Source organism: Gymnoscopelus braueri, assembly GCF_963280865.1.
Source record: "Gymnoscopelus braueri genome assembly, chromosome: 4".
Lineage (NCBI taxonomy): Eukaryota > Metazoa > Chordata > Actinopteri > Myctophiformes > Myctophidae > Gymnoscopelus > Gymnoscopelus braueri.
The window spans coordinates 57,514,178-57,540,297 of record NC_137605.1 but is presented as its reverse complement, the minus strand read 5'-3'; the positions used below and the strand labels follow the sequence as shown (position 1 = coordinate 57,540,297).

Below are 26,120 nucleotides of genomic sequence, written 5' to 3'. Positions count from 1 at the left end.
AAGCAACACAGCAGAAAACAATGTGTGATATGTCTTCTTTTATTTTCCAGAAGCCAGTACTTTACAAAGGTCTCAGTCATTCAGAATTATATTTTCTCATTAACTCAAAAGCATTCCACTGAATTCAAGGCTGCAGTCAGGCTCCATTGAGCCCACCAAACGGCGCGGAGAAAGTGAAAGAAGACAGAACTATCAAAATTTAGAAGCAGCGGCTGCTGAAGGAGCGCTAAAAGAGTGACCCCCCCCCCCCCCCCCCCCGCGCGCTGACAAAACGGCCCCGAACCGGGTCCAAGCACCGGGCACCACGAATGCTTAAGCTGGCCCTGCCTTCAACACTTCTGATTGTCTACCAGAGCATGTGAGCGGAGCGAGGAGCGGAGCGACGCAATTTTGACGTGAGCGAGGAGTAGTTTATAAAAAGGTTGGAGTGCTACTCGGAGCGAGGACCGCCTGCCACTCCAAGCCGCCCCGGCGGGCGCCGCGCACCGAATGTTTGAGCATGCCCGGTCACACTGACTCAGAGACACACAGACATCCAGCAGTGCACGGCGCACCGCTGTGCACGTCCTTGATCAAGATTTCATTCGAATTTCTACTTTCTTTTTCTTTTCTTTTCTTTTACTGTTGAGCGGCCCGGTTTGAGCGGAGCGTGGAGCGAGAGGTGCGCAAATCAACGTGAGCGACGGAGCGACGGGGAGCGGAGCGCGAGGGGAGTCAACGTGAGTGAATAGCGAGCTTGAAATCAGCCCCCTGGAGCGCTGAGCAGCATTTCCACCCGCTCCGCTCCGCTCACATGCTCCGTTGTCTACACGGCCTCCATGATGACATCATTGACGTCTCTTCTCTTCCTCACATTGGCTGCAGGAGAGAGAGAGAGAGAGAGAGAGAGAGAGAGAGAGAGAGAGAGAGAGAGAGAGAGAGAGAGAGAGATTTAGTGCTGGGTGTAAGATAGGGCTCTAGACCAGTGGTTCCGAAGGCCCCCAAAATTATATATATTTGGCCGCGGACCCCCATCTCAAAATATTTTGTTCCGGGGACCCCCAGAAGTTGTAACATGAGTTAAAAATGTTCGCTTGAAAAAAATATATATTCAAAGATTTGCAGAAATGTTCACGATTTTTTAAAGATAGCAGATCTACAAGTTCATAGCACGGCACTCGGTGTCGCGCTATGAGCTTGTAGATCTGCTATTTTTGGATAGCCAAATAAATCTTAAAATGACACACCGATGCGTTCCCGGTCTTAAAAGGTTAAGGTGTGTGTTTGTATAACATGTTTCTCTCACCTCTAGCTCTGGATCTGGCTCTCATTATGGATATGCAGAGGATGGTTGACACCACATAAGGAATGAACATCAGTAGATGAATGATCATATGGGGCAGAGACAGGAGGCGGGGTGCGGAGCAAGTTGAAGCTGTAAAGAAAACAATGGCTTTCATTATTTATCCATACACACTAATCTCCCAAGACAGGGTCTGCTGGCAGCAGAATGTGTCGGCACTACTGCCCTAAACGTTTAATGTTTGTTAGTAGGAATAAACACACTACTGCCTTAAACATTTAATGTTGTTATTAGGAATAAACACACTACTGCCTTAAAAATGTATGTTGTTATTAGGAATAAACACACTACTGCCCCTAAACATGTAATGTTGTTAGTAGGAATAAACACACTACTGCCTTAAACATTTAATGTTGTTATTAGGAATAAACACACTACTGCCTTAACCCTGCAAGACCCGGATATATTTCTACTTACAAAAAAAAATTGTCAACCTTTCAGATGGTGTTTTAGGAGTACTTTGGAGAGGAAAATATAATGTTTTTTAAAAAAAATAGTTTTCGTAAGGTTTTATTGAAATGTTGTAATATTACAACAGTGGGTCTAACGGGTAGCAGAATTTCCTATAGGCCATTTTACTCACTGTCAGAATAGCATGGCAAATGTCTATATACTTCACTAAAACAACTTAAGGGTTCATTTATATGGTTATGGTTTATCATTTGGCCTCAGAACAGTATACATTATGAATAATATTGGGCCTCAGAACAGTACATTATGAATAATAACATCAATAAGCCATATTTTTAAGAATTTTGATTTTATTAAAAGAACAAAATGAAAAACAGTACAATGAATGTACTAAAGAAACCTAATTACAATATACACTGGTCACAATGTGATGCAAACAGCCCTCCACCGAAGACCAATTCACACCTGCTCAAAATGAAACGGGCACCCCCTCTCATCCATCTATTTGAACACCATTTACAATCACTTGCTTTTTAGCAGTGATAGTCCCAGAAACAGTTTCGGTCTCCTGAAATGCACAGACGAACACCACACTTGTGGCAGAGTAAGCTGGTGTAACTTGAACAGCCACTATTCCTGCAGCGCCCCCTCTCTGTCTTCCGTGGGAGGTGTCCAACTTGGTCCTGGCGCACATCTGATGGCCGATGTTGACATGGTGCCTTGCGTGGATTGCAGTCTGGACTATCTTCCAGTTGTCTCTTCTGAGCTGAAGATGGCCGTCCCCTCTTTGGCGTTTTGACTGCAGTGTTCACCTGATTAGAACAGAATAAATGAATATACATGTCAAAGATTCATCAGGATACAAGTCTGAGATATTGCAAACATTGAAATACTAAAATGACAAATGGTAAACATAACTTGATTCTTACCAGAATGAGAGAGGATGCAAGATCTGCTTGGAAGAGTCTGAGTATCAGGATGTCTTTCTGTGGGACCTTGAGAGCTTCACAGTCGCGTTTGTAGAGGAGCCAGGCGTTGATCACAGCAAGGGTGATGGTGTGCCAGAAGATGTACATGTACCAGCGACGGGCTTTCAGGGGGAACTTGTACTTGGCTGTGAAGGAGTCCAGCAAATCCACACCACCCATGTACTTGTTGTAGGTGCCCACAATGTACGGCCTTTGAACTTCAATGTAGGTCTTGTTGGCCTTGTCCCAGCGTTGAGTCGCCTCCACAGGTTCTGTTCCAGCAAAGGATGAGACAAGTGTGACAGCCCTGTTGTCGTACCACTTGACCACAGCGATGTTGTGGTTTTTCTCCACTCTGTAGTCAAAGGCACCCCTCCCCTTCTTCTTCAAGCTCTTGTCATCTTCGAGGTTGCAGTTCGGTAGGCGGTTCTGAGGGATTGAATGAATGAATGTTTTTATTAGCAAGTTTGGCATATGGTACAGGAGCACATACAGAAGCAATACTAAAAGGATAACACAAAAAGCATAGGGCTTGTTTTCATTGTGGTCATTACTCACATCTTCAGTCAAAGGTGGACCAGAAAAGTCTGTATTAGGGCTGATGAAGGTCTTCTTCTGCCACTGATATCTTTCACTGGGTTTGGCGTGTTTGGCCGGTTGGGGGGGGGGCAGTGGGTCAGTGGGTTCACTGGGTTCACTGGGTGGATGGTTTTCTTTGGACTCCTCTCCACAGGCCTCTTCATCCGACTCTTCATCAGTTTCAGTAAAGTCGATGTCCACATCACTCTCTCCATTCATTACAATATCCAACACATCCCTTGCAGTGAAGCGAGGCTCTCTCCTTGCTTGTGGCATTCTGAAATGAAAATAAAGAAATACCATTAGTACATTAGTACTAGCACATCTCACTGCAGGTACATATTTCACAAGTCACACAATACTGTCTGGCCAACCTATTGTACTTTGCTTATCCTCACAAGTGGCATCAGTGATGATGGTACTTAGCACCATCAGTGATGAATGATGATGCTTAGCCTAACAAAGGGATTGGGGATGACTGTAAGTGGGCAATCCCAACACCCATCACATGAACAATGATGAGAGATTCTTAACTGGGCGACTCCCATATGAACAATTACCATACACTGATTGCTAACCACAAACATTACCAAAATGTTTTGCTAAAACATTATAGGCAATGACATGTTATAAGCTAATGATGCAGTATATTTGTCTTCGAGTACAATTGGTTACAATATACAAATTGGTATATATATATATATATATATATATATATATATACACACACACACACACACACACACACACACACACACACACACACACACACACACACACACACACACACATACCAATTTGTATGTTTTAACCAATTGTACTCGAAGACAAATATACTGCTTTAGCTTATAAGTTATAACATTTCATTGCCTATAATGTTTTAGCAAAACATTTTGGTAATGTTTGTGGTTATTTGTGGTATATATATATATATATATAGTAATGCAATGTGGGGAAAATACACATAATTGTATAAATGTATTGTGAAAACTATAAGACTCCACTTAGCCAGGTGAACAGGTGGCATTGCTATTTGCTACCACTATGACCCAGAGTTGTAAAAAAACAACAAGTATAAAGCATGCTCTAATTTACATTTGGGGGATATCTTTCCCAATAATATCATATGTACATGTTCTAGACATTCTAATGATCACCAAAAAAATTATTGCAGACATTTTACTTACTTTTTTGTGAGAAATCCTGTCCAGTGAAAAAGAGATTGTTCTTCCTTCAAGGATTTTCAAGTTGTGACTTTTCCTGCCTCTGTGGGGGGTATTTATATGCAAATATCCCGGCCAATGACATTGCAAGACTAAACAATAGGATCCAATGATGATGTTTAGGTGAAAGAATAACAGGAAAACAAATGATTTATACCATGTTTTTGATAAAATACAAATGTTGTAATATTACAACTGCGGGTCTTGGAGGGTTAAAAATGTATGTTGTTATTAGGAATAAACACACTACTGCCCTAAACATGTAATGTTGTTAGTAGGAATAAACACACTACTGCCCTAAACATGTAATGTTGTTAGTAGGAATAAACACACTACTGCCCTAAACATGTAATGTTGTTAGTAGGAATAAACACACTACTGCCCTAAACATGTAATGTTGTTAGTAGGAATAAACACACTACTGCCCTAAACATTTAATATTATTAGTAGGCTGCCTACTAATAATATTAAATGTTTAGGGCAATAGTGTAATGATGCCTACTGTAGGCATCATTACACTATTGCCCTAAACATTTAATGTTGTTAGTAGGCATCATTACACTATTGCCCCAAACATTTAATGTTATTAGTAGGAATAAACATACTACTGCCCTAAATATTTAATGTTGTTAGTAGGAATAAACACACTACTGCCCTAAACATAATATTATTATTTTATTTGTTTTACCAAATGGGTTCCCAGATTGTGCAAAGACTTGTTTATCTTCTATGTTGATAAAATAATCTTTAAAAAGGCTGAAGACTCACTTCTCACATCCAGCCAGCTCTCTGGTGACTGTCCAAGGCCAGAGATGTGACACTTGTAGAATCCTTCATCAGACTTGGAGACATTGTGGATGGTCATCTGTCCTGTAGACTCAGCGCTGATGAGGGATCCATCTTTATAGAAATCAGCTGGGAGGTCAGAGGATGGGTTGCCCGTCTTGTCTTTGGACAGGCAGCGCAGAGTGACATCACTTCCTTCCTTCACAGGAAGTAGAGGGCTCTCCAGGATCACATCTAGAACCAACAGCAGGCTGAGTTATGAACATGCAGGCATGTGCAGTAGTGCACACATAGACATCAGCCCCCCCCCCTCCTCGAACTGTCTATTGTCTCCACCAGGCCGAAAGGCGAGAGAGTCGTCATGGCGAGAGAATAATTATGTTTTGCCCCCTGTCCGTCTGTCCGTGTGTTCGTCCGTCCGTCCTTCTGTCTGCAACCAGCTAATATCCGCCACCGTTGGCCTGGTCGCTGTGAAACTGCGCACACACACTCCCTGGATGCCACAGCAGAACATTTGCCCCACATTTTTTCATAGCGCTGACTTTTGTAAAAACCATTTTTTTGGTCCTATACTCAGATTCTGTCCAAAAATCACGCAAATTGGTACACAGTATCCCTATAGTCATGTGATCAAGATGGATGTGTCTTATATTTCATATTCTATCCTACTTGGCTAACATTGGCTTCCAAAGTTTGCAGTATAGGTCCGTTTTGAACAAAATTCCTCAAGTCATGAACGCAGTGTGCAATTTCCGTGAAATTTTGCACGCACATTCCCACTAAGCCAAGGAAGAAATGTCCCCCTTTTCACATTGGCCTGTTATAGCGCCACCAGCAGGTCTAATTTAGCAATCCACATTTTTGGAACAAAATGCCTCAAATCATGAATGCAGGTGGGAATGTGTGTGTAAAATTTCACGGAAATCGCACACTGCGTTCATGAATTGAGAAATTTTGTTCCATTTTAGGCCACCAAGTATTGTACCAGCAGCGTACCTGAGAGAACAGATGAATCAGATTTAGAAAGTGTTACGTAAGAGAGAGAGGAGAAGGCCGTACGACTAACACCACCAGATAGAGAGGAGGGAGCTTTAGATATAATTACAGAGAGAGAAAGAGAGGATGAGGACGTACAACTAACACCAGAGGTGAAGACGGAGAGAGAGGAGGCTCAAGTTGATATCAGGAAAAACTTGTTGAACAGGCCCTATCAAAACTTGCATCATTACAGTTTCCTACAGATCCTGCCACAACCAAGCCTTTGATCTGTAATACCAGCTATGTCAAAATGTGTGTTGATAGAGAGCCCTGTCAACCTAAAAACTAATATGACCGATCATTTCAAAGGCAGTGGTATGAAAATAAGCCATGGTTGGAGTATTACTTAACCAGCATGGTGCGATGGAACACATATTAAAAAGCAGCTTTTGATGTCTGAGATAAGCAAGATATGGCGATAAGAGAGCGAGAGAAACAAAGAAACAGAGAGATTTTGACCCGATTAATTGACCTCATTTTGTATCTGGCACGTCAGGGGAACGCTTTCAGGGGTAAGGATGCGTCTGCCACAAGCTCAAACCAGGGCAACTATATACATAGATTATACCACTGATTTATCTCATACTAGTGAGCATGTCACCGTTGTTGTGCGTTACGTGTGTGAAATGGATGTCAAGGAGCGCTTCCTCCAGGGTCTGCAATGTGTCAACAACAGGAGGTGAGGAGATGGTTCATGAATTGCCACAGATCAATGACCTACAGCTTGAAAACATGCGTGGTAAAAGGCTATGATGGTGCTGCGAACATGAGTGGCCAGTACAGAGGACTGCAAGCAAGAATTCTTCAACACGATGTCAAGGCTCTGTATGTGCATTGCCAATGCCACTGCTTCATTTGGTCTTACTTGAAAGAGCAAAATCAAGCCTCCACTTTGTAAAATAAATACAATGGTGCATTTATATGGCACTTTTATCCAAAGTGCTTTACATAGATTGTGCATTACATTCACCCATTCACACACACATTCATACACCGATGGCGGAGGAAACCATGCAAGGCACCAACCTGCTCATCGGGAGCAATGCAGGGTTCAGCGTCTTACTCAAGGACACTTCGACTCGGGGGGTTACTGTTGTTAGTAGGCATTAAACACACTACTGCCCTAAACATTGTATGTTGTTGTCACTATATGAATATGGACCTCATTTGAAACATTTTACTCAGTAATTCTGGGCTACTGGATTGGTAGGGCCCATGAAATGGGCTTTCATGGGCTTTTCAAGATTTAGTATGACATCTATGATATTGATGTCATACTACAGTTCTAGCTATTAAAATGTTGATACATTGCTATAGTCTCTTTGTCTTTGTGAATAGAATATGTTGTGCTTGAGGTTGGATAATGGGAGATAATCCTTGGTGATCCTTTACGTTCCAATTAATTTTATTATCCTCTTGAATTGTCAAGGTTAGCTCAACACAATGCTGCTAGACAGACACAATGTGACACCTTATACCTCTTGAATGGGAATGCACCTATATATGTGTTAACAATGACAGTATGTGAATTATATCTGTTAACCCACCACAATACATAGATTATAATATATATTGATGTAATTATATTGATTGTACCAGAGATTGCAATGTTGATGGACCGGCTGACTTCTCCTGAATTAGACTGACACCAGTAAACTCCTCCATCCAGATGATACAGGGTTATGGTACAGGATGCTCCTACAAAAAATTACAATGACACTTTTTCAGTTTCTTTCTTTCTTTCTTTCTTTCTTTCTTTCTTTCTTTCTTTCTTTCTTTCTTTCTTTCTTTCTTTCTTTCTTTCCATCCATCCAGTGTTCATTTCGTTGACTAAAACTATGACGAAAGATGTTCGTCGACTACCTTTTTTCACTGACAAAAACTAAATAAGAACTAAATAAAAACTAATTTATGGCGACTAAAACTAAGACACACATATTGACAATTTCGTCAACAAATAAAAACTAGACAAAAATGTTAGGGAGGGACTAGTGGAGAAGAGATCCAGTAGAACTAAAATAGTAATTTTATGTTTGGTTGGGTGTTGCGCTCTGAAAATAGAAGATCTACAAGCTCACAATCTCCCGTTACAACGCGATCAAGATATTTAAAACATATTTTTTTGTTGACAAAATCTTTTAGTCGACTAAAACTAAACAAAAACTAAAACGAAATGACATTTTATTCAAAAGACTATGACAAAACTAAATCAAAATTTGCTGTAAAAATGATCACTGCTACATACTGTCGGTGGCTCCCCATCCGTTGTTGCAGGTTCCATTGCCTTTCTTGGCATGTCTTTTCACAGACCACCGCTATGGAATCGGATCACTGCCAATACTCCTAACTTCAAATAAAGGTTTCAGAACCTTGAAAACCTTTTTTGCAAGACTGAAAACTCGTTTCGAATCTCTGAAAAAAGTGTTGAATCTCTGAAAAAAGTGTTGAATCTCTGAAAAAAGTGTTGAATCTCTGAAAAAAAATATTTTACAGTGTTTCGCCAACACATTTTCAGAGTTTCAAATTTGTCACAAACACACTTTCAGAATATGCATTTTGGCACTGTTCTCCCTGGGTATTATTTTGTTTTACATGTGTGAAACCTTGTAAACTCCTGACTTAAAATAAAGGGTTCAAAAGGCTTGAAAATAATTTCAAGACTGAGAACTGGTTTTGAATCTTTGAAAAAAGTGTTGATAGGCTGAAAGTGTTTCTCAAATCCTTGCAAACACATTTTACAGTGTTTCGTCAACACCTTTTCAGAGTTTCAAATTGGTCACAAACACACTTTCAGAATATGCATTTTGGCACTGTTCTCCTTGGGTATTATTTTGTTTTCCATGTTAGAAACCTTTTAAATGGGAATCGTTTTTGAAACTAGCAACTTTATTGTTGAAAGACTGAAAAAAAAATCAATGGTTAAACTTTATTTTGAAACTGTGATTTAGCGTCACACACACAGCAGCACATTCTCCTCAAATCTCTGAACACACACACGCACGCGCGCGCGCGCACGCACACACACAGCAGCAGCAGCGGCGGCAGAGGCATGCCATAAGTGTTGAAACTCTGAAACTGCTACTCGAAACCTCGCAGGGAGGCGGGACCAGAGGCGGGGCCGTTTGAAGTCCATTCCATTCGCTCCAAATGACACACTTCAGTTTTATTCATGGTTTACACAGGAAATAATGAACTGATTACAATAATGTAAATTCTCTCAAATCAGTAACAGGTAGGTGATACATATGCCCATCAAATATGGTTTTATTGAAAGGCAATCCAGGTACCAACATTCGGGGAATATCTGACGGCTTGGAGCGCCTCAGTGCGGCTGCAGAGTTCATCTTGGAATTTGTCATTACAATTTTACTGTAATCCACATTCCTAAACCCCCCCACTCCTACACCCCCCCCCCAAAGGGACCCCCCCCGAACCCCACCCCCCCCCCCCCCCCTGGCCCAAGGGGTCACTCATAATAATTCTATATCAGCATATTTTGTGCATTCAAACAGAACAGTTGAGATTTCATTTGGCCAGATCTCTGGCAATTGTACTTGAATTCTTATAATTTTAATGTTTATATGGTCTTTCAAGTTTATATTTTCATTTGGTATCAGTCATGAATTTATTAGAATGTATTAGAATTCATTTTCTCTATTGATATCAAGCCGGATTTTCCCACGTGCGCAAGTGCATGCTGTAACATAATAATACACAACGTGTACTGTACATATATATAGCCCACTGTAGGCTAACATTTTTGGGGGTTTTAGCTATGGACCCTCAAGCTCCAAGCTCCACCTTAGCGCCGCTAATGGAGCGGTTTCAGAAAAGAAAAATGAAAAAAATTAAACCGAAAAAAAGGTGTGTCTGTCTGTCTGTCTATCTATAAATCTATCTAAATATCTATCTATCTATCAAACTATCTATCTCCAGCATGTTGTTCAACAAATAGCAGATCTACAAGCTCACAACAACTGTTATTGTGAGCTTATCTGCTATTTTCAAATAGTGTATGTATAAAATACGTCTGAATTGGTTAGTGATTCATAATATAATCAGCGAAGTGTAGGATTATTATAATTATTATTATTATATCACAATTAAAGTAAGCGCATCGGTTAGTGTGATTCGGTCTGTCTGTCTGTCTGTCTGTCTGTCTGTCTGTCTGTGTATATGTATCTACCTATCTATGTATCTTGTAGATCGATCGATCTGTCTGTCTGTCTGTCTGTCTGTCTGTCTGTCTGTCTGTCTGTCTGTCTGTCTGTCTGTCTGTCTGTCTGTCCGTCTGTCCGTCTGTCTGTCTGTCTGTCCGTCCGTCCGTCCGTCCGTCCGTCCGTCCGTCCGTCCGTCCGTCTATCTAACTATCTATCTCCAGCAATATGTACCACTTGCCTACAGCTGCCCCCCCGCCCCCCCCCCCCCCCCCCTGATTCGGTCTGTCTGTCTGTCTGTCTGTCTGTCTGTCTGTCTGTCTGTCTGTCTGTCTGTCTGTCTGTCTGTCTGTCTGTCTGTCTGTCTGTCTGTTTGTCTGTCTGTCTGTGTATATGTATCTATCTATCTATGTATCTTGTAGATCGATCGATCGATCGATCGATCGGTCTGTCTGTCTGTCTGTCTGTCTGTCTGTCTGTCTGTCTGTCTGTCTGTCTGTCTGTCTGTCTGTCTGTCTGTCTGTCTGTCTGTCTGTCTGTCTGTCTGTCTGTCTGTCTGTCTGTCTGTCTGTCTGTCTGTCTGTCTGTCTGTCTGTCTGTCTGTCTGTCTGTCTGTCTGTCTGCCTGTCCGTCTGTCTATCTAACTATCTATCTCCAGCAATATGTACCACTTGCCTACAGCTGCCCCCCCCCCCCCCCAATAAATAATATCAGTCCAGTAATGACAGCCCCAGATGTAAGCTCCCAACGCGGTGATTAGCAACACGTTGTTCAACAAATAGCAGATCTACAAGCTCGGTTACTGTGAGCTTGTAGATCTGCTATTTTCAAATAGCGTATGTATAAAATAGGTCTGAAGTGGTTAGTGTATGGTTCATAATATAATAATTTATATCAGACAGACAGACAGACAGACAGACAGACTGGTTCAGTCCATTAATGTTGTATTCAGAATAATAAAAAATATATATATATATTATTATTATTATTATTATCATCATTATTATTACCCTTATTATTATTACCCTTATTATTATTATTATTATTACCCATATTATTATTATTACTACAACTTGTTATATCCACATAATAAGGCACGCTACTAGAAGGGTGAGCTTTATAGGTCCATCTTTACTGGGTAACAAACATGTACGCTGGCAACGCACGTTACAAGCCGGTACAACAACAGAGCAGTCACACTTTACGGTCTAGTGTCGTAAACACAACGGTACACTCATACACAACATTTCCCCCCCCCATAGAAAACCATGAAACACAACCCCACCCCCCCAATGTCTTATGCATTCAGAAATTGGTAACATAGTCCTTGAGGTAATCTGGTCGAGCCCGGTCTCGAACTGGCCGTGCCACGGGCACCACCGGGTGGTCATTAGGTGCCGGAGGGCGCACCACCACCGGGTGGTCATCAGGTGCCACAGGGCGCACCGGGGGCAAGTCCATATCACCTGCTGTAAACTCAAAGTCAGTATTAGCCCACATACCTGCGGCAGCAGGCGGTGTAACAGGCATGGCAGCCTCCGGCCCCACGACAGCAGGTGGTGGCACTCGCCGAATGCGCCTGGCATGCCAGCGTGACCCATCGGACAGGCGGAAAGTGGCAGGCCCCAGCTGGTCGGTTATCTGCATAGGCGTGGACCAGAAAGACTGCAGCTTGTGGCCCCTGTGAGGGCGGCGGACGCGGACCCAGTCCAGGGCCGCGAACGATGGAGTCTTCACCCTCCGTGTCCTGTCGAAACGCTGCTTCATCTGACGCTGCCGGTGGCGGACTCTGTTGCGCCCTCGAGCTGAAGGTGGCACCATCACGGAAGCCCTCAGTCGATCCAAAGGCAGCTGCAGCTCCCGTCCCAACATGAGGAATGCTGGGGAGCAACCGGTAGTGGAATGCTGTGAGGCTCTGTAGTGCAGAAGCGTGCGGCGAAGAGCTGTAGAGAAGGAGAAGCCATCTGCCAGGTGAGCTCTGATGCCATTCTTCAGTGTCTGGTTAAATCTTTCCACCCCCCCGTTGGCCTCAGGGTGGTAGAATGATGTACGGACGTGCTTTATGCCCTTGTCCTCCAGGAAGGCAGCAAACTCCGCAGAGATAAACTGGGGGCCATTATCCGTCGTGATGGCCGTAGGGTGCCCCCAGCGGGAGAAGAGCAAGTCCAGGAACTCAGTCACCACGCGGGTGGTAACAGTCCCCGTGGAGAGCACCTCAGGCCACTTGGAATGAAGGTCGTACACCACCACCATGAAACGCTGGTGGTGTGGGACTGCATGAAGCTCCCCGCAGATGTAGAGCTGGAGGTGCTCCCAGGGCTTGTCAGGCCAATGCAGCGGTTGCAGCGGCGGCGGGGCGGGTGGGCCGGTTTTTCCACTGAGAAGGCAAGCTGTACAGTCCCTCACTAAGGCCTTGATGTCTCTGTCAATGCCAGGCCACCACACCAGGTCACGACAGCGCTGCTTCACCCTCACAATGCCCAGATGACCCTCGTGGGCCATGGTCAAGATACATGGTCTTAGGCAGTCAGGCACCACGGTGCAGAGGCCGCGGGCTATGCAGACGTCATTCCAGCAGGACAGCTCGTCCTTGACCCGGTGAAAGGGAACCAGCTGGTCTGGGACCTTAGCGCCGGGGGTTGCCCGTGACAGTAGGTCTGCTACTACGTTGTCACGACCTGGAGTGAATTGCAGGCTGAAGTTATACTGCTGGAGCCGCTCCGACCAGCGATGGATCCTGAGTGGCCTATGCCCTGTGCCAGACGTTGCGAGCAGAGCCGTGAGGGCCTGGTGATCCGTCCGCAGTGTGAAGGAACGGCCATACAAGTACATATGCCAACGCTCGCTCGCTCAGATGCAAGCCAAGGCCTCCCGTTCCCCCACTGAGTACTTTTGTTCTGCTGAGTTAGAGCCCGAGAGGCAAAAGCGATGGGCCGCTCAACGCCAGCATGGATCTGGGACAGCACAGCCCCCAGCGCTGGAGGCGTCACAGGTGAGGAGTGTGGGGCTTGCGAGGTCGAAGTGTGCGAGCACGGGTGGCGAGGTGAGCTGGACTTTGAGCTGCTGGACGGCGTCTGAACAGGCGGGGGTCCAAACCCATGGTGCGTCCTTCTTCAACAGCTCGCGCAGCGGGGCTGTGGTGGCCGAATACTGAGGGAGAAAACGTAAGTAGTAGGCTGTCATTCCGAGGAACGAGGCCACTTGGGCTGGACAGGCAGGCTCAGGGAGGCGTAGCACAGCCTCCACATTAGACTGGAGTGGACGGAGCCCCTTGGCATTCAGGCGGAACCCCACAAACTCTATCTCAGGCACGGCGAAGACACATTTGTCCCCGTTCAGAGTGAGGTGCTGGCTGGCAAGGACATGGAGGACTCGGCGAAGGCGCTCGTCGTGGGCAGCAGGCGTTGAGCCATGAACCACAAATAGATCGCTACCCCAGGGATGCCTGCTAGTATGGTGGCCATGATTTTCTGGAAACAGCTGGGGGCCGAGCTGGGTCCGAAAGGCATCCTCGTGTATCGAAACACCCCCATGTGTGTGACAAAGGCGGTGAGACTCCGGCTGTCAGGGTGTAGAGGAACCTGCAGATAGCCCTGCCGAAGATCCAGCTTTGTGAATATGGTAGAACCATGGAACTGTGTGGTCAGTTCCTCCGCTGTAGGCAACGGGTACTTGTCGGGGATGACTGCCTTGTTAACTGCCTTGAGATCAATGCACAGGCGCAGCTTCCCTGTCTTCTTCCGCACAGCCACCAGATTCGAGATCCATGGTGCCGCGTTGACTGGCTCAATTATGCCTGCCTCCAAGAGGTTGTTGAGCTCTCCAGCCACCTCGTCGCGCAGGGCAAGAGGAACGCGTCGCAGGGGCTGGATGACAGGGTGTACATCAGGGTTGAGGAGGGGCTGGTGGTTAAAGGCAGTGAGGCAACCCAGCCCAGCGAACAGTCCAGGCCATTGTTGGGGCCACAGTGAATCAACATGGTGGATAGTGAGCCCACTGTAATCCATGAGCACAAAACCTAGGTCAGTGAACAAGTCCAGGCCCATGAGGTTAGCACCGTGGCTTGCCACTTGGAATGTGAAAGAGGAAACAGTCTTAGTGCCATAGCGCACCGCGGAGCTGAAGGTGCCCACAATGTTAATTTTGGAATTACCATAACCCTTGAGGGGCACTTTGGACGGCGCAGCAAGCGTGTGGTGTGGGAAAAATTGTGTGACTGTAGCCGCATTCAAGAGGGACGCGTTAGCCCCAGTGTCGAGCAGTAACGGCAGGCACACGCCATCAAGCTCCACAGTACACACCTTGAACGGCCGGCGAGCAGCACTCACAGAGTGTATAGTAGTCGTGGGTGCAGGGTCAGTAGCTGAGAAAGGCTGCCGTGGGGTGGTGGCCGGGGCAGAACGGCAAACCTTGGAAAAATGGTTTTGTTTACCACAACGTTGGCAACGCTGGCCCCTGGCGGGACAGTTTTGGGCTCTGGAAGCATGTGATGATGAGCCGCAGTTACTGCAGCGCTGACCTGGGGGGCGCTGTCGTCCAGCATAGTTTATGTGGGAAGCGTCCTGGAGAGGATCAGGGCTAGCTGAACGCGATGGGGACTCGACCTGCTGTGCTGTGAGTGCAGGCAGTGGAGATGAGGCGCAAGCCAATTGCCTGGCAAACCCCTCTGCTGTCTCAAGTTGAAAAGCTATTTCCACAGCCTTATGGAGAGTCAGATCATCTGGGGACATTATCAATTTCTCACGAACCTTTGGGTTGTTTGTGTGCTCGGCTAGCTGGTCTCTAATCATTTCGTCCTGTAATGCTTCAAACTTGCACAGGCTGGCCAAACCCCTCAGATCGGCCACATATTGGTGAACTGACTCACCCGCACGTTGTCGGCGCTGGCGAAACAAAATCCTACGGAGGATAACGCTTTGTGGGGCTGCAAAATGTCCAGACAGTAATGTGACACAGTCTGCATATTTTTCGGCGGTCCCAAGAGTGGTGAATATCCGCTGTCCTTCTGTGCCCAGGCAGTGGATTAAGATGGCCCTTTTCCGTGCATCGCTTACGTCCGTGAGTCCCAGAGCCGTGATGTAGGTCTCGAACGACCCCAGCCGGCGAGTCCATGGTACAGGAGGCTCGCCCGGGAACGATAAGAAAGCGGGAGGCGGTGAGAAAGTCATCTCCATCCTCGTCGTCAATGTTATATCCACATAATAAGGCACGCTACTAGAAGGGTGAGCTTTATAGGTCCGTCTTTACTGGGTAACAAACATGTACGCTGGCAACGCACGTTACAAGCCGGTACAACAACAGAGCAGTCACACTTTACGGTCTAGTGTCGTAAACACAACGGTACACTCATACACAACACAACTACTATTACGCTATTGTTATTATTATTATTATTATTATTATTATTATTATTATTATTATTATTATTATTATTATTACTATTATTATTATTATTATTATTACATTAATGTTGATGTTCTGTCACAGCTCACTGTTGCGCGCACGTTGATTGACGGGTCAGGGGGGGGTCCCTTTGGGGGGGGGGGTGTAGGAGTGGGGGGGTTTAGGAATGTGGATTACAGTAAAATTTTAATGACAAATTCCAAGATGAACTCTGCAGCCGCACTGAGGCGCTCCAAGCCGTCAGATATTCCCCGAATGTTGGTACCTGGATTGCCTTTCAATAAAACCATATTTGATGGGCATATGTATCACCTACCTGTTACTGATTTGAGAGAATTTACATTATTGTAATCAGTTCATTATTTCCTGTGTAAACCATGAATAAAACTGAAGTGTGTCATTTGGAGCGAATGGAATGGACTTCAAACGGCCCCGCCTCTGGTCCCGCCTCCGCTCCCCCCCGCCTCCCTGCGAGGTTTCGAGTAGCAGTTTCAGAGTTTCAACACTTATGGCATGCCTCTGCCGCCGCTGCTGCTGTGTGTGCGTGCGCGCGCGCGCGTGTGTGTGTGTGTGTTCAGAGATTTGAGGAGAATGTGCTGCTGTGTGTGTGACGCTAAATCACAGTTTCAAAATAAAGTTTAACCATTGATTTTTTTTTTCAGTCTTTCAACAATAAAGTTGCTAGTTTCAAAAACGATTCCCATTTAAAAGGTTTCTAACATGGAAAACAAAATAATACCCAAGGAGAACAGTGCCAAAATGCATATTCTGAAAGTGTGTTTGTGACCAATTTGAAACTCTGAAAAGGTGTTGACGAAACACTGTAAAATGTGTTTGCAAGGATTTGAGAAACACTTTCAGCCTATCAACACTTTTTTCAAAGATTCAAAACCAGTTCTCAGTCTTGAAATTATTTTCAAGCCTTTTGAACCCTTTATTTTAAGTCAGGAGTTTACAAGGTTTCACACATGTAAAACAAAATAATACCCAGGGAGAACAGTGCCAAAATGCATATTCTGAAAGTGTGTTTGTGACAAATTTGAAACTCTGAAAATGTGTTGGCGAAACACTGTAAAATATTTGTTCAGAGTTTTGAAAAAACATTTCGGCCTATCAACACTTTTTTCAGAGATTCAACACTTTTTTCAGAGATTCAACACTTTTTTCAGAGATTCGAAACGAGTTTTCAGTCTTGCAAAAAAGGTTTTCAAGGTTCTGAAACCTTTATTTGAAGTTAGGAGTATTGGCAGTGATCCGATTCCATACACCGCGGCACCGAGGTCCCTTCTTCCTCACAGGTCAGTGAGATGGTCTCACGTTGAAGGAACTGAGACCTTTCAGGTCTGACTCTCAGAGATACTGGAAGTAGAGTGGGCGCAGGGAGAAAGCAAAAAAGAAAGAAAGAAAGGCTAAAATGACGTATACAATTCATCATGCATTGATTGTATTGATATGATTGTATACAATCACACAATTGCAAAATTAGCATTTTTTTCCTTATTGTCTCCGCCAGGCCGAAAGGCATGGCGAGAGAGTATGTTTTCGCCCCTGTCCGTCCGTCCGTCCGTCCGTCCGTCCGTCCGTCCGTCCGTCCGTCCGTGTGTCCGTCCGTGTGTCCGTCCGTCCGTGTGTCCTGTCTGTGTGTTAGCAGCTAATCTCTGGCACCGTTGGCCCGGTCGCTCCGAAACTGTGCACACACACACTCCCTGGATGCCAATTCAGAACCTCTGCCCCAATTTTTTCACATGGGCCTGTTATAGCGCCACCAGGAGGCCTATTTGTGCAAAACTCATTTTTTCCTATTACTCCTATAGCTTTTAACTAAACGTCATGCAAATCGGTACACAGTATCTATATAGTCATGTGATCAACCCGGATCTGTTCAATTTCCCATATTCCATCCTCATTGGCTAAGGTTGGCTTCCAAAGTTTGCAGGATTGGTGAGTTTTGAACAAACTGCCTCAAATCATGAACGCAGCTTACCATTTCCATAAAATTGCACACGCACATTCCCACTAGGCAGAGGAAGAAATGCCACTTAAAACTTTTCAAATCAGCCTCATGGTGGCGCTATAACAGGCCGATTTGCATTTTTAACTATAACTGCACCGATCTGCGTGAAACTTTGCACGCACACTCCCTAGAAGCCAAGGAAAAACATCTGCACTGCATTTTTCACATCTGCTTTTTACAGCGCCACCAGGAGGCCGACTTATGTCAAATACATTTTTGGATATTAATCCTTCAGATTTTATCCAAACATCACGCAAATCGGTACACAGTATCTCTATAGTCATGTGATCAAGACGCATCTGTCCGATATTTCTTATTCCATCCTGATTGGCAAAGGTTGGCTTCCAAAGTTTGCAGGATTGGTCCGTTTTGAACAAAATGTCTCAAATCATGAACGCGGCGTGCGATTTCCCTGAAAGTTTGCATGCACATTCCCACTAGGCCGCGGAAGAAATGCCACCCTTTTCACATTGCCCTGTTATAGCGCCACCAGCAGGTCTACTTTAGCAAAACACATGTTTGGAACAAAATGCCTCAAATCATGAATTCCCACTAGGCCGAGGAAGAAATGCCACCCTTTTCACATTGGCCTATTATAGCGCCACAAGGAGGCCACAATAACCTACCTGACCTGGCGGAGACCTGTGCTCCGAGGAGCACTTTTTCTAGTTTTAATACATCAAACACTTGAATTTAAACGTGTTGGTCATAACAAATATAATATCCTATGATCCTAACAAAGCAACCCTTGTTTTCTCATGATATCTCTGCCTGGCTGAAGGCAGAGGATGGAGATTATCTTTTCGCCCCTATCTGTGTGTGTGTGTGTGTGTGTGTGTGTGTGTGTGTGTGTGTGTGTGTGTGTGTGTGTGTGTGTGTGTGTGTGTGTGTGTGTGTGTGTGTGTGTGTGTGTGTGTGTGTGTGTGTGTGTGTGTGTCTCTGTCAGTCAGTCAGTCAGTCAGTCAGTCTGTCTGTCTGTCTGTCTGTCTGTCTGTCTGTCTGTCTGTCTGTCTGTCTGTCTGTCTGTCTGTCTGTCTGTCTGTCTGTCTGTCTGTCTGTCTGTCTGTCTGTCTGTCTGTCTGTCTGTCTGTCTGTCTGTCGCTAATCTCTGGCCCAATCAGCAACTGTTTTGGCACGCTGCCAGTAGGCCAAAGAAGACACTTCCTTGGATAATGGTGCAACTCACCATATAGACCACGCTTATGTTCGCCTAATTAGATGTTCTTCAAAGCACACTTTTTGCTACAGTGCATCTACATATTGTGTCTAATACTCTCACAAATCGTAACACATAATCTCTGGAGTCATCTGAAAAATAGGCCTATGTAAAATGCTAATTTTCATATTCCATACCAATTAGTTATACTTGACTTTTTTTTTCTCACAAAGTTTGTGAGAGGGGGCTTTTTTGTATCATAAGAAAAAGCCAAAATTCAACACATTGTCCGATTGACCCCAAATTTAAATGACATCTTGCCTCTAAGAGCCAAACACAATTTCATTTTTTATAAAAAATCTATTTATGGCGCCACAAATGCAAAATGTTGAACCATGTCGTAGAAACAATATGTATAACTTCCTCGGGTCCCGACGGCTGCAAACCATGACTTACACAGACCTGGGTGGGCCACCCAGCCTGGCAGAGATTTGCGCTCGGCAGAGCGGCCCATTCTAGTTTATCTTGTTATCACGAGAAAACAGAAGATGTTTTCCTGTGACTACTTCACACATGTACATTACACCATGGATTGACTGACTCTACTGTACATAACATGAGGGAACTAGAAGGTACTGTTCCTGAAGAAACAGTGTGGGATCGCTAAGAATGTTGATGGTATTGAGTATTGATAGTGTTAGTAGAGTTAAAGGTTTGAAAGGTTTAAAGGTTTTAAAGGTTTTAAAGGTTTTAAAGGTTTTAAAGGTTCTAAAGTTTTGAAAGGTTCTAAAGGTTTGAAAGGTTTGAAAGGTTTAAGAGGTTTGAAAGGTTTGAAAGGTTTAAGAGGTTCTAAAGGTTTGAAAGGTTCTAAAGCTTTGAATGGTTCTAAAGGTTTGAAAGGTTTAAGAGGTTCTAAAGGTTTGAAAGGTTTAAGAGGTTCTAAAGGTTTGAAAGGTTCTAAAGGTTTGAAAGGTTTGAAAGGTTTGAAAGGTTTGAAAGGTTTGAAAGGTTTGAAAGGTTTGAAAGGTTTGAAAGGTTTGAAAGGTTTAAGAGGTTTAAGAGGTTCTAAAGGTTTAAGAGGTTCTAAAGGTTTGAAAGGTTCTAAAGGGTATTTACTTTAAATTATTTTTAGTCACTTTATTTACTTTAAAGTATTTTTTACTAATTTTTACAACTTTTAAGTATTTTTACTATTTTTTTCAACTTTTAAGTATTTTTACTCATGTTGAGTACTTTTAAGTATTTTTACTCAGTATAAGTACTCTTAAGTATTTTTTAATCAAGGTACTTACTTTAAAGTATTTTTAGTCACTTTATTTACTTTGAAGTAGCTTTTACTAATTTTTACAACTTTTAAGTATTTTTACTCTTTTTATCAACTTTTAAGTATTTTTACTATTTAAAAAGTGAAATATCTCTAAAAGTACAAATTATTTCAAAAAATTCTAATGGTAGCCAATATGTCCTAAGTAGGCTGAACGTTATAGAGTTGGAACGGAGTTTCTATCTAAAAGTATGAATTTCTCCATTGAAATGAATGGGAGTTTTTTAGAAGTAAAAAGTGAAATATCTCTAAAAGTACAAATTATTTCAAAAATTCAAATGGTAGCCGACATGTCCTGAGTAGGCCGAACGTTGAAGAGTTGGAACGGAGTTTGTAGCTAAAAGTATGAAGGACTAGTTAGGGGCCAAAAAACGGTGTTGACAATAACAGTAGTGTGATCGCTTTAGCGATCCCACAATGAGTACGATCACCACTTAGTGCCACGTTAACCACAAGGATTGCTATAGCCAAAAAAAAGAGTAAAGGTAATCATTTATTATATTATTATCAGTGGTGTAAAGTAACTAAGTACATTTACTCAAGTACTGTACTTAAGTACAATATTTAAGTATTTTTTGGGCGGTGAAACCGCCCCTATAAGTGAGATTTGGAAAAATGTACATTTTCCTGCGCTGTGATCTGGGCCCAGGAAATTAGTAGAATTATCCTGCGATGTGATTGGCCAATCACAGCCTATTCAGGACTGTGATTGGCCAGTGTCACATGACACATGTGCATAGCCCTATATAAGCAACCATAACTTGAAAAAAACCAAATATTGGTTTTTTTCAAGTTATGGTTTTGTCCATCATAAAGAGTGTTTCAATAAATGTATTTATCCTTTGTACATGATTGATTGACTCCATTCAGTATTGTGATTAGCTAGCAAGACACCGCCCACTTCACACAGGGTGTGATTTTTACTTTACTGGAGTATTTCCAGTTTTCAGTACTTTTACTTCTACTCCACTACATCTCAGAGGCAAATATTGTACTTTTACTCCACTACAATTGTTTGAGCACTTTAGTTACTTGTTACTTTGCAGATATTAATTATTATTATTAGACATACTTTAACCACTTTAGGACTATTTTATACATAGGCTATTTGAAAAAGGTGATCTACAAGCTCACAACGCATCGCAACGTGTGGTGAGCTTGTAGATCTGCTATTTTCAAACATTTAGTACTTTTACTTCTGGTACTTTAAGTATATATTTTGATGCCAATACTTTTGTACTTTTACTCAAGTAACATTTTGAACATTTTATATTGTGTGTGGTATTGCTACTTTTACTTAAGTAAAATATAATAGTACTTTTTCAACCACTGATTATTATACGTTAAACTATTTGTTTATAGGTGGGGTTTGAAAATCCCTGCATGAATGTTCATTGTGAATTAACAGGATGGTTGGAACACTTCCGTAAACTATTGTCTGAGTGTATTGAAGGTGTCTCACCATCTGTTTGAGCAGGTGTAGAGCAGACAAGGAGATACAGCACTGTGTGGAGGGAGAGAGAGAGAGAGAGAGAGAGAGAGAGAGAGAGAGAGAGAGAGAGAGAGAGAGAGAGAGAGAGAGAGAGAGAGCAGCTCATTCAATTATAAGTGTTATACTAAGTGTTATACTATACTAGTCTTATTTTTTTACATAACACATACATTAACCACTTCAGTCCTATATACATTTCGGCCATTTGAAAATAGGCGATTTACAAGCTCACACTTGTAAATCTGCTATTTTCAGAAGATTTTTATACATTTGAAAACTTGTAAAATTGGACATTCTGCATAATGAGTAGCCTACTTTTACTTTTGGCACTTTGAGTACATTTTGATACCAATACTTTTGTTCTTTTAGTCAAGTCAATTTTGAATTCCGGACTTTTACTTGTAAGGGCGCGCTCCCACCAAGAGTTGGCTGGCCGCTGTTTGCAGAATCTGCCAATGCATTGTCAATGCAAATGCGTTGATTCACGCAAGAGCAGATTTTTCCGCTAGTCGCGCAGACCTTGCGTTTATCTGCTCTCCGCGACTAAGCATAAAACTGCTGGAGGCAGGCGCTGATTTTCTCCCTCTGTCCAATCGGGTGAGTCGAAGGCGGACCGTCTCAAGACTCAGGAAGCAACATGGTGCTCAAGGCAGCAGCATAGAGTGGCAGCAGGCACAGGCGGTGTGGGCCTTGCGGGCTACGGGGAGGCTCCTGAAAGTGAGTGACAGGCGCGACACTCCCGTTTTTTAGAATCCGCTGGCTGCAAAAAACTGTGGCCGCGCACAACCTGCGTTTAACAGCGGCCAGCCAACTCTTGGTGGGAGCGCGCCCTAAGGGCACGGCCCCACCACACTTTTATTTTACCTCTGGGGCGGAATCTGCCAATGCTTTGTCAATGCATGGATTCTTGGAAAAAATCCACAAGACCAAGAATCCATGCATTTGCATTGAAAGATTCCGCCCCAGAGGTAAAATAAAAGTGCGGTGTGGCCGTGCCCTAAGGGCGCGCTCCCACCAAGAGTTGGCTGGCCGCTGTTAAACGCAGGTTGTGCGCGGCCACAGACAGACACGGGAGTGTCGCGCCTGTCACTCACTTTCAGGACCCTCCCCGTAGCCCGCACTGCCTGCTGCCTTGAGCACCATGTTGCTTCCTGAGTCTTGAGACAGTCCGCCTTCGACTCACCCGATTGGACAGAGGGAGAAAATCAGCGCCTGCCTCCAGCAGTTTTATGCTTAGTCGCGGAGAGCAGATAAACGCAAGGTCTGCGCGACTAGCGGAAAAATCTGCTCTTGCGTGAATCAACGCATTTGCATTGACAATGCATTGGCAGATTCTGCAAACAGCGGCCAGCCAACTCTTGGTGGGAGCGCGCCCTTATGGAGTATTTCTACATTGCAATATTGATACTTTTACTTAAGTAAAACAATTGAGTACTTTTCCCACCACTGACAAGTACTACGCTTGAACATGTTGACCACTTCCTGTACCTTAGCAGCCAAACTGGAGTCCAAACTAGAGCATGCACCAGTCTCAGGAAAGGAGTGTTTGAAGGCTGAGACAATTTCTGTAAAGTAACTACAGTGTAATGTACTGTAAGTACATTTACTCAAGTACTGTACTTAAGTACAATTTTGAGATATACTTTTACTCTACTGGAGTATTTCCAATTGTCTATACTTTTACTTCTACTCCACTACATCTCAGAGGCAAATATTGTACTTTTACTCCACTACAATTATTTGAAAACCTTAGTTACTATACTTTGCAGATATAAAGTATTATTATAAAACATACTTTAACCACTTTAGCCCTATTTTATACCTAAGCTATTTGAAAATAGCCGATCTACAAGCTCACAACGCGTGCCATCGCAATGCGTTGTGAGCTTGTAGATCTGCTATTTTCAAATATTTTTGTACTTTTACTTTTGGTACTTTAAGTAGGCTACATTTTTATACCAATGCTTTTGTACTTTTACCCAAGTACATTTTGAATTCCGTACTTTTACTTGTAACGGAGTACTTCTACATTGCAAAAAATGCCACCAATCAAGAACGCAGCGTCCCATCAGCTCCAAATCTGAATCACACATTTAGAGGCCTCCAAACGACACAGCCAAAAGCGATTGCACTTGCTGTGTACACCCATAGTGCCCGCCACACAAGCTAGACGGCTGCACCCCAAAACGAAACAATAAAATCATTCACAGGCAATATGTTCCATGAAGGCAATTGCTACTGAGAGAATCTCAGGTTGATTAAAGGGATAGATAGTTCACCCCAAAATGACATTTTTTTCCTATCGATTAGTCAGCCTATGGAGAATTCATTGATATTTTCATGTTTTTGTCGCATTCCTAAGCCAATAATTTGATGACTGGCAGCGGTTCCGATAAGAGTCTCCTTTGTGTCTCCTACCGGAACCGCTGCCTACCAGTCCGCTGGTCAAATTATTGGCTTAGGAATGTGACAAAAACTAAAAAATATCCCTGAATTCATGTCTCCATGGGGTGAGTAATCGATATAATTTTTTTTTGGGGTGAACTATCATCACATCTAGACCTCAGAACTAGTCATTTGTAGTTTATCAAATTTCAGAGACCACCCGTCAACGGCCAACGTTGTCTCACCAGCACTTTAACAACTTTGTTTAGTATCAACATAGCAAAGCAGAATAAAATAAGTTTAAAATGACATACTCACATGATATTATGTACGTTGATGCAAAGTTCATCCTGACCGTGTGACAGTGACTGAGTGAGATCTATGTGGTTACTGGTTTGACATAGAGACCTCTACTTCTTGACAGCTTGAAGGGTCCATTTCCTGTTTGGTAGGATGTAGGATGTTCAGCCACGTATGTTAGCGCACACGCACGCACACGCACGCACACGCACACACGCGCACATACAAACACACACACACATGCACACACGCACGTGTGCACGCGCACGCGCACGCGCACGCGCACGCACACTTACACACACACACACACACACACACACACACACACACACACACACACACACACACACACACACACACACACACACAGAAGGTAACGCAAACATTTAACGAAAAAACGTCATTACTCTCAGTATATCAGACTAGAAACTCTCAATCGTAAAAAAAAAAAAAAAATAGAAAAGAAAAAAAGAAATTGCTTGAAATCATGTATCTACTTAAACCAGGGGTGGGCAGCTTTGATGATGGAGAGGGCCACTATATTTCCGCACTCACTCCAGAGGGCCACATTGCATTTACTGTCTCTCCGTATTTGAACTTTTTTTGCCAGTCACACAAAAGTAGCAAAAATAGCAGATCTACAAGCTCAAAACACGTCGCACTGCGGCACGTTTTGAGCTTGTAGATCTGCTATTTTTGCAATTTTTCCTCATTTCTTTATTGGAATCCAGAATTTATTTTTGCTATTTTTGAATTTAATTTCAAATGCCTTTAGATATACTTAATATGTTAGTTTTATGAACTACCATTGTACCCATGTATGGTTTAAGTCATACATGGGCAACCCTATAATGGCCCTATTCTGGGCATATCATAATAGAAAAACATTGAGCAAAAATAGGCGCACATTCGGCAAAAAGTTGATCTACACGTTCAAAGGTTCTCACAAGGTGATGCATCGTAAGCTTGTAGATCACCTCTTACCCCGGTCAACAAAGTAGACTTAAATAGTGTTTAAGTGGTTAATTACCGGGTTGACTTGACTTATCCTTTTCTGCGTTATGAATAAATAGGCCACAACACCATAAAGTTGACCTTGAGGACCTTTTATAAATGGTGCCGATTACAACTCTACTGTGGAATGACTTGTGGAGGCTTTAGGTACCTAAATATATGATAAAGAGAAAGCACTGCAAAGCAGAATGCCCGCAACACTCCAGATTAACAAAAGTCTCAAGGTGCACAGCTCAACAATGTCATGAAAGTGAGAATACAGCCAGCACACAATAAATGTCCTTTTCACATGTCGTCACCTTCTTAAAACTAACGCTAATTAATTTTGAGAAAAAAAATATTTTTGCCTAAGTCCGCTCCTCATGACACTGGCCACCTCTGGTAATCCCGCCTATCTCCTAATTGAAAAGGATCATGCTCTCCCTTTTAGTATAATGGCCTTAGGCCATTGGCCTATCTCCGTGTGACTTGGGACAAAATAGACTATTTTTTTTGGCCTAAGTCACATGTTTGGAGTCTGGAGTCTGG

General features: G+C 43.4%; 1 protein-coding gene and 1 long non-coding RNA gene across 2 annotated transcripts; both read right to left on the bottom strand.

The window, feature by feature from the left end:
• Positions 1-805: 805 nt before the first annotated feature.
• On the bottom strand, positions 806-9,640 carry LOC308083691 (uncharacterized protein; the record flags this gene model as incomplete). Its single annotated transcript, XM_080426005.1, has 6 exons — positions 806-858; positions 1,286-1,414; positions 5,292-5,543; positions 7,944-8,045; positions 8,593-8,662; positions 9,635-9,640. 6 exons carry the CDS (start codon positions 9,638-9,640, stop codon positions 806-808), a joined length of 612 nt encoding a protein of 203 aa, XP_080282131.1.
• A 7,532-nt stretch (positions 9,641-17,172) lies between these two features.
• Positions 17,173-24,633, bottom strand: LOC308083779. The gene is made up of 3 exons (XR_013933005.1): positions 24,597-24,633; positions 21,864-21,905; positions 17,173-17,266 (listed from the first exon to the last, which is right to left on the bottom strand). It is a non-coding gene; the product is annotated as an uncharacterized lncRNA (long non-coding RNA).
• Between the last annotated feature and the right edge of the window lie 1,487 nt (positions 24,634-26,120).